Raw genomic sequence first — 9,726 nt, 5'->3', positions numbered from 1 at the left:
AATAGAGCTATTGACATTTGGGCTGTTGACTTGTTTTTATCAAAATCACAGAACAGAAATCGTAGTTTGCAAATTTTCAAATGGCTATCATGTTCAGAATCCAATAGGGTTCTCCTTCCCTTTTACTTGATGACTTCATAAAAGATAAATAAGCCCTCGGACCAAGAGGTGGGTATACGGGCACGGTTAACTCTCTCGCCCCAGAAATTCTACTCGGCTGAAAAGATTATTATTTGGGGGCGGGAAGGGGGGAATGCAGAGGGCTTTAGGACCCGGCAGGCGGCAGTTGTGTAGATCGCTGAGAGACTACGAGGGTCCGGTTCAGCTTCAATTCTGTCTCTAATCTCTGCAACAGCGGCTCTTCCTGGGTCCCGCGGCTTTCCTGCTCACTCAACCGCGGCTGGAGGCCCGGCGAAAATCAGAGCCGTTTCCGCCCCATCACCCACGATGGAAACCCTCCAAGAAAAAGTGGCCCCGGACGCGTGTGCCTGAGGATTCCGCACAAAAGAGGTGCCGAAAATGAAGACCCTGGTGGTGAGTCATTTGTTATAACTCCTCTGGGCAGAGGCGGGACCCCCGGGCGCAGCGTCCCCGGGGCGCACGGGAGAGCTCCAGGGTGCCTGACCCTGCGCTGCGAGGTCGCCCGTTACAAAGGGACAACTTTCCACCTGCTCCGCGTGCACTCCCAAATTCCTCGCTTCAGCCTGGCTCGGAATCCCAGAGCCCGAATGGGAACTCGGGTTGCTGGGCTCCTGGATCTCCGGCGGGAGTTCCGAGCGGCCAGCGGAGAGCTAGAGAAGCCTTGGAGTGGTGGGCGCCTTGCTCGGGGCTGGGGATGCCCTAATGAAACAGCCTGGCAAAAAACTAAGAGGGGCGGGAAGGGGGGACCTTTGCAGACTTTCTTGGTTTCCTTGTCGGATTTCAAACTTGCAAGGATCGCCAAGGTAGAGCCCCACGGGTCCAGAAAGGAGAAGCTAGACATTCCAAAGCCGAGCTGGGGCAGAGGGCCCCCTCCCAAAGTGTGAGCCCATCCCTGCCCCCGCCGCCGGCGCGCTCTTCTTCGCGTAGCCGGGCGCCACGCACCACCTGTCCTCTGCCGAGGGATGTGGGAGGCGGCGGCGGCCCAGAGCAGCGACGCGCGGGGAGCATCCCCTGCCGTACGCGGGGCGACGGTGCCTCCTCTGCCGGGCTGCGTGCTGCCAAGGTGGGACCCGGGCTACCCCCGCTGCCCCCGCCCGTCTGACCGTCGCGCCGGAGTCCCCGCCGGGCGCGCTCCTCCCGGGTCGGCGCTCAGCGACTCTCCTGTGCTCTCTCCCGCTCTCCCGCAGCGCCATGGTCTGGCAATGTGTTTAGCGCTCACCACCATGTGCACCAGCTTGTTGCTCGTGTACAGCAGCCTAGGCGGCCAGAAGGAGCGGCCCCCGCAGCAGCAGCAGGCAGCGGCGACCGGCAGCCCCCCGCCGCACCCCGAGGCCCCCGCGGGACCGCGGCCACTGGACGGATACCTTGGCGTGGCGGACCACAAGGTGACAGCTTGCTCGCCAGCCTTCCCGCCACCCAGCCTGGGGATCCCGCACACCTGAGCTTGCCCCCCTTCCCCGGGGTTGGAGGCGCCGTGAGTAGGTGCCATTCAGAGGCTGGAAGTGCGAGTGGACTCGCTGGGGTGGGACAGGATAGTTCCTACTTGGTGTGAATTTCTATTTGGAGAAGGAAGCAAAGTTTTTCCGGGAATAGGGATGAGATGGGTGCACCCCAAAGCCTAATTTCCTAACAGGAACTGTCCCTGGAATTAGAACCGCCTCATCCCCAGAATTGCAGCTATCGCTGGGTGCAGGGTTCCTGAAGCCTCGGGTTTGGCTGCCAAGTCGCGCCCTAGTGGGAGGAGACCCGGGAATGGCGCGGGTACCAGCCCGAGCTTACCTCCGACAGGGAACCGGAGGCTGAGTAGCAGCCAGTCCTCGGCCGCAGCTCAGACTCGCAGACTCCTATATGATCTCTGCTTCGGATGCTCTGGGCTAAATTACTACCACCCTGGGGAGCGGTGCCCAGGCAAGCGCGGAAGGCTTGAGGCACAAACTCAGCTTCCATTGGCTTGAAACTCATATCGTTGAGGGCCTATTTTCCTCTGGCTTCCCGGAAGCCGCTGCATGGCTTGGCTAATAATTAATAAGGTGAATTTTTAAGAAATTGAGCCTTCTTTCCCTGGAATAATAAATCTCTCGTTTCAGTGTGTGAAGCCTCGGGGAGAATCCTAATCAAGTTTCCTGATTCTGAAAAGATATTTTAATACAGTTTAAATGTATTCCCCATTATTTGAAGATGATAATATATTTTTATTAAAACACAATTCCATTCTGTATATGCCCTATAAAGCTAGAGGATTTCTTGAAACCACCCAGCTATTCTGCTTTTTGTATTACTAGGTTGTATGGTTGTGAACCAAAGTAATATTTAGCAGGTGCTCCTTTTGTGTGAAAAGATGGTTCTAACCATGCATGAAAAAGTCAAACTTTTTTAAAGTGGCAATCAAAATACTTCTACTCACTTGTGCAATGGATAGTGCTAAGGATTTTGGAGGATACAAAAGAATTTAAGGCAGGACGCAGCCTTTCGGGATTTTTGAATGCCTGTGGGAAAACAAACAACATACCGTGAAATGTGGATGGATGGATAGATGACAGAGAGACAGAGAGATAGACAGTAGATATAAATGTATAGGAAATACTGGATATAAACAGTTATTACTGTTGGAGTACAGAGATGAGAAAGATCTCTGCCCGGGTAGGATCAAGGAAAGTTTCTTTGAAAAAGTGGAACTTGCACTGGAAAGAATTCACAGAAGCAGAAAAGAGGGAGAGATTTCATTAGGAAGTGATTTACTGGGGAGGATGCTGGTGGTAGATCTTAAATCAAAAGTAGAGAGGGCTATCAGTTTCAGTTTCTGTTTTCACAAGCTTCTGTTTTCTCTTTAAGTTGTTGATTGATTACATACTTTGTATCTGCATGTGCAAGCAACCCATAAGGGCTGGAGTTCTAGAAAAGTTTGTGCATTGACTTCCCACTGTGGAGGGATGTGGTGTTTATGTGTTTATAATGAATATATTGAACATGGTGGATTTTCATGGCTATTGTTTAGTGGAAATGGCTATCTAGCACTTGTGAAGCTTTGGCTAATAGGGGTGTCAAAAGGTAAATTTGCTGTAAGCTTTGATCTGCCTTTAGGAAGATATTGCTAATACTTCCCTTCCTGTGCTCTCCTGCTGGACAGACATCAGCTAAGAATATTGATAGCCTAAGTCAAAATATGATGCCCTCATGTTCTTTTTCAAAACAGTGTTTATTCACACAAATATGTTGGATTCCATTTTCAATGTAACAGAGCCTTATTTCATTAAAATGAAGAACAGCCCTTTTGGGGAAGGAATGTGGGAACTCTGTATGAGAAATTGAGATAATCTGTAGTGAAGGGTTTTGTAAACTGTGAAGTGTTATGTGAATGATACATATGTGTGGAAGACCTTGGAATTCTTAGGAGAGAATTAAAAATGTGACCAGGAAAGTCTTAGCAGATAATACCAATGAAATTCTTTCATAGAAAACCAACCTCTCACAAAATTCCATACCCAAAGGGTTCAACAAAGGTTACCCTACCTCAAGCAAAGGAACAAATGCAAGTATTAAAATCTATGCCTTTTCTTTAGGCATTATTCCAATTGTCCCACTGAAGGAAATGTAAACTTCTGCTCAGAATGTAGTCACTTTACTGCTACTATTTAACTGGCCAGAAGTTCGGCAGTTTCATTTCCAATGGCTGTCTGAAGATGCACATGTAAAACATTTATGTCGTCTCCCAAAATTGCTGTTTAGGTTTACTTGGGATCTTCCTATAGTCTTGCTTAAGCAGAGGTAGAAATCATTTGTTAGACTATTACTAGGATGTTTTTTTCCAGTTAACACAGGGGATGATAAATGAAAGCTTTTCTATTCTTCTTATGTTGCCAGATGATACTCTGATTGCTTTTTTGCCCCACTCTCACATCAAGCTTTAGAAAAATTATAGGATATGCTGAATGTGATGACCACCAAGCCATATGCTGCTGCATATTGAATCAGAATTCCAATAGACTTTCAGTTGGCCATTGATTTACTGAATCTGGAGAGAGTTACAGATACCATTTAGGAAAACGTTCACATCTCCATGGCTAGAGGTCCCAAAGTCTGATAAATATGTAGTGTTTTTGTTCAGTTACATGATGGCATTAACATTATAACTCCAAGATTAAATTCAACAGGTGGTCCTGATCCCCAGCACCTGAATTTCACAAATTACCGCCTGTCTGCAATGATAGTCTTGTCTCATATGCTGCAGACTGAATTACTGTTGAGATAAAATCACTATGTGCTTTTGTTGAAAGACATGCTGCAAGTCAAGCCAGTGATGAGCAATATGTGTTGAAGCTTAAAATATCACTTTCCATGGTCGTATTCCCTACTTCCTCTTTCACAAACGATGCTAGCGGAAATTGTAATTCCAGTATGACTAAGTAAGTGAAGGCTACTTGGAGTTTCTTGTGATAATGAAACCATTTCATTTTCTCTTAGATAGATTTTTTTCTCTTCATTCCCAACCCTTCCCCTGACCTTTTCCCACAAATGTTCCACCAACTCATTTCCATCTTGTTACATGTCTGTCACTGCCGCTACTGTATCTGCATCCTGCCATTTCCTTGTCCCAGATTTTGGAAGCCATTGATTTCTAATCAGATCTTCCAGATTTAAGCAAAGAAGTCAATCTTCATGGCTTGGAGAAACTTCTGCCTTTAGAACTGCAGCATAATGTATAATCAAACTAAAACACACATGCACACAAACACACACATACACACACGCGCACGCACACACACACACACACACACACTCACTCACTCACTCACTAAATCAAGCAACCCTCAGAGGAAAGCTCCAAGTCTCCCAGCAGAGTGGAAGGGGGCATGAAGCACATGATGTGTTCAGTCTGTGTTGGCTCCGGGTAGATAAAGTCATTTGCCATCTGGTGGACCCTGTGAAATGAAACTGTGAGCCGATTCCCATTTCCAGTGGACCGGAGCCCTTTCACAGAAGGCCCACTTGTCACCTGGCTTGCCCTCTTCTTAGGTGGCTTATGAAAGAGCAGTGATCATGGGGCCTGAAGCTGAGCTGCTAGCTCCTCGCTTCGGTAGTAGTCCCCAAGAATGGATTTTACACGTACCGGTGACATGCTTGCCCTTGGTTCTTTCTTTCCTTAAGCACTCAGTTATTCAGACAAAACCAAACTGCTTAGAGGCAGTAGTACTATCACTATTAATTGGTAGATGTCCAGTTGGAATGCTAAGACAAGTCAATGCAAGAGTTGAAAAGTAATTCAAAACAGGAAAAAAAGGTATATGCCATATAACTTACGTTGAAATTATGGCATAAGAATTCTTCCTTTAGAGAGGTATATACATTCTCAAATATAAGTTTACACCATTTATTAGACCCTGTTGTGTGTATATATATATATATATATATATATATATATATATTTTTTTTTTTTTTTTTTTTTCTCCAGACGCGCAGGCTCAGCGGCCATGGCTCACGGGCCTAGCCGCTCTGTGGCATGTGGGATCTTCCTGGACCGGGGCACGAACCCGTGTCCTCTGCATCGGCAGGCGGACTCTCAACCACTGCGCCACCAGGGAAGCCCTATTGTTGTATATATTTGAGGCATCCAATGAATGATAAATAATCTGGATCTCAAAGAAATGTAAAGTGAGCTTATTTTCAGTGCTCAAGTATTACAAAATGTAATCTGCCAATGATGACAAAACTGTGTTATCACAAAGCATCAACCAAATGGAATCATGAAATGAACTGTTTTTTATGGGAGAAGAGTTCCAATAACGTGGGTGTTTTTCACTGGAGAAGTTAAACTATTTTAACATTTACTGAATAGTTAACCTTCCTTAATTCTGAAACCAGGAGTATTTCTCCACCTTCCCACAGGAGTAATCCCAAGATACTTTTATGCCAAAGCCCAGATTGTACCTAGCAGATGGTCTGACCTAGCTCCCTCTCAAGTTTCAGGCATTCTGGCCTCCTTGCTGATCCTTGGACACTCATTCTGCCTCAGGACCTTTGCACTTGCTGTTTCATCTCCCTGGAAAGCTCTCACTCAAGATCTTTTGCATGGTTGATTCCTTATGGTCATTTAGTCCTCAGGTCACATATCATCTTCTTGTGTACCACACTCTTTAAATAGCCCCCTTCTCGCGAGTCATTCTCTATCATACCAGCCTGTTTTATTTTTCTTATAATACTTAACAATATCTGAAATAATGTTAAAGTTTACTTCTCTCTTGTCTGCCATCCCCCCAAGTAGAATCTAAGTGCTCTGATATCAAAGCATCTGATACATCTTGTTGACCAGTTTAAATCAAGGCCCTAATACTTGGCCATTGGTGAGCACACAATAAGTATTTATGGAAGGAAAGAAGAACACAGGGCGTATTGGGGGTGAGGTATCCCTGGAGAAGGACAAAGCTGCCTTACCTTATGTCAAATCCTTTCTCTGCAAGACACATCAGTGCAGTCCCAGGCCCTGGTATGTCTCATCTTTCCTAAATTTGATTTACTCTTCCTCCTCCTAATAATGATAATAGGAAATGATTTGAAACATGAGTCTTTGGGAATGAGATTTGGGAATCTACCATTTTAATAGGCTTCCTTTATGGTTCTTGTGCACATTAAAGTTTGAGAATCATCATTTGAAACGTTTTTAATCATCATAGTGTGTAGTTCTGTAGCTGATTCGTTTCTGGGTTTTGAACTACTCATAGCCCTTAGTAAATATTCATTGAAGCCCTAATAGTTGCAAAATTCCAGGGTATCCTGGAAGAAGAACACAGTCCCTGCCCTCAAAGAACCTTTGATCTAATTGGAAAGAAAACACAAAGAAGCAAGAAAGATTAAATAATAAAGCAAGTGCTGAATAATAATATGAAACCAAGAAACAGTACATCAAGTCACGGACACTAAAAAGGGGGCAATTTCTGTGATCTTTCTCATCTATAAAGTAAGTTAGATACTGTTGTTACCTTAGAAGTTATAAAACTTTCAAACTAAAATTCTATTATTCATTAGCCCTTTTAAATATATGGCTTCCTTCTGGCTTCCTTTCTCTCATTGATTGTAAAAGGAGTTATTAGAAAAAGAGCTATTTCAAGTCAAAGAGCTATTAATGTCAAGCCCAAGCATTCCCACTTAGAGATGTTTGGAAAAGTCAGATTCAGTGACAAACGTGTGTATAGTCACAGTGGAAAGTTCCATCTGCAGTTAGACTGACTTTGCCAAGAACAGATTAGGATGATTTGATCTGTTTTCTACTCATTAGCAGGGTGATGTTGTTTGACTGTTTACAGAGGATGTGTCCTAACATAAAATATGTGCCCTAAAGGAAAACCTATAATTGCTGGGATATTGTGCTTTCCTTTTTTTTTTTAATAACATCTTTATTGGAGTATAATTGCTTTACAATGTGTGTTAGTTTCTGCTGTATAACAAAGTGAATCAGCTACAGATAAACATATATCCCCATATCTTCTCCCTCTTGCGTCTGCCTCCCACCCTCCCTATCCCACCCCTCTTGGTGGACACAAAGCAGTAAGCTGATCTCCCTGTGCTATGCGGCTGCTTCCCACTAGCTATCTATTTTACATTTGGTAGTGTATATAATGTCCATGGCACTCTCTCACTTCGTCCCAGCTTACCCTTCCCCCTCCCCGTGTCCTCAAGTCCATTCTCTACATCTGTGTCTTTATTCCTGTCCTGCCCCTATGTTCTTCAGAACCTTTTTTATACATATAACACGTATATATGTTAACATATATATATATAACACATATATATGTGTTAGCATACAGTATTTGTTTTTCTCTTTCTGACTTACTTCACTCTGTATGACAGTGTCTAGGTCCATCCACCACACTATAAATAACTCAATTTTGTTTCCTTTTATGGCTGAGTAATATTCCATTGTATATATGTGCCACATCTTCTTTATCCATTCATCTGTCGATGGACACTTAGGTTGCTTCCATGTTCTGGCTATTGTAAATAGCACTGCAGTGTACATTGTGGTACATGACTCTTTTTGAATTACGGTTTTACTCATATGGTAGTTTTATTTTTAGTTTTTTAAGGAACCTCCATACTGTTCTCCATAGTGGCTGTATCAATTTACATTCCCACCAACAGTGCAAGAGGGTTCCCTTTTCTCCACACCCTCTCCAGCATTAATTGTTTGTAGATTTTTGATGATGGCCATTCTGACTGGTGTGAGGTGATACCCCATTGCAGTTTTAGTTCTTTTTTTTTTTTTTTTGCGGTACGCGGGCCTCTCACTGCTTGTGGCCCCTCCCATTGTGGAGCTCAGGCTCCGAACGCTCAGGTCCAGAGGCCATGGCTCACGGGCCCAGCCGCTCCACGGCACACGGGATCCTCCCGGACCAATTTGTTTATTTTTGTTTTTATTTCCATTTCTCTAGGAGGTGGGTCAAAAAGGATTTTGCTGTGATGTATGTCACAGAGTGTTCTGCCTATGTTTTCCTCTTAAGAGTTTTATAGTGTCTGGCCTTACATTTAGGTCTTCAATCCATTTTGAGTTTATTTTTGTGGATGGTATTAGGGAGTGTTCTAATTTCATTCTTTTATATATAGGTGTCCAGTTTTCCCAGCACCACTTATTGAAGAGGCGGTCTTTTCTCCATTGTATATTCTTGCCTCATTTATCAAAGAAAAGGTGACCACATGTGTGTGGGTTTGTCTCTGGGCTTTCTATTCTGTTCCATTAATCTATATTTCTGTTTTTGTGCCAGTACCATACTGTCTTGATTACTGTAGCTTTGTAGTATAGTCTGAAGTCCAAGAACCTGATTCCTCTAGCTCTGTTTTTCTTTCTCAAGATTGCTTCGGCTATGTGTTTGCATACAAATTGTGAAATTTTTTGTTCTAGTTCTGTGAAAAATGACATTGGTAGTTTGATATGGATTGCACTGAATCTGTAGATTGCTTTGTGTAGTATAGTCATTTTCACAATGTTGATTCTTCCAATCCAAGAACATGGTATATTTCTCCACCTATTTGTATCATCTTTAATTTCTTTCATCAGTGTCTTATAGTTTTCTGCATACAAGTTTTTTGTCTCCTTAGGTAGGTTTATTCCTAGATATTTTATTCTTTTTGTTGCCGTGGTAAATGGGAGTGTTTTCTTAATTTCACTCTCAGATTTTTCATCATTAGTGTATAAGAATGCCAGAGATTTCTGTGCATTAATTTTATAACCTGCTACTTTACCAAATTCATTGATTAGCTCTAGTAGTTTTCTGGTAGCATCTTTGGGATTCTCTATGTATAGTATCATGTCATCTGCAAACACTGACAGTTTTACTTCTTCTTTTCTGATTTGGATTCCTTTTATTTCTTTGCTGTCTCTGATTGCTGCAAAAACTTCCAAAACTGTGTTGAATAATAGTGGTGAGAGTGGGCAACCTTGTCTTCTTCTGGATCTTAGTGGAAATGGTTTCAGTTTTTCACCATTGAAAATGATGTTGGCTGTGGGTTTGTCATATATGACCTTTATTATGTTGAGGTAAGTTCCCTCTATGCCTAGTTTCTGGAGAGTTTTTATCATAAATGGGTGTTGAATTT

General features: G+C 43.4%; 1 protein-coding gene across 2 annotated transcripts in view; it reads left to right on the top strand.

Moving 5' to 3' along the window:
- Window positions 1-273: 273 nt before the first annotated feature.
- Window positions 274-9,726, top strand: part of ST6GALNAC5 (ST6 N-acetylgalactosaminide alpha-2,6-sialyltransferase 5) — a 169,337-nt gene continuing 159,884 nt past the window's right edge. Inside the window, exons 1-2 of one of the 2 annotated variants that reach the window (XM_007112201.2) lie at window positions 274-534; window positions 1,329-1,526. In XM_007112201.2, the coding sequence (XP_007112263.2) occupies window positions 520-534; window positions 1,329-1,526 (213 nt within the window). In that variant the 5' untranslated portion in view covers window positions 274-519. The remainder of the gene's footprint in view (window positions 535-1,328; window positions 1,527-9,726) is intronic. The other variant, XM_024119878.2, reaches the window with a different exon arrangement.

The sequence above is a fragment of the Physeter macrocephalus genome, chromosome 4 (genome assembly GCF_002837175.3).
Source record: "Physeter macrocephalus isolate SW-GA chromosome 4, ASM283717v5, whole genome shotgun sequence".
Classification (NCBI taxonomy): domain Eukaryota; kingdom Metazoa; phylum Chordata; class Mammalia; order Artiodactyla; family Physeteridae; genus Physeter; species Physeter macrocephalus.
This window is presented reverse-complemented; position numbering and strand designations above follow the sequence as displayed.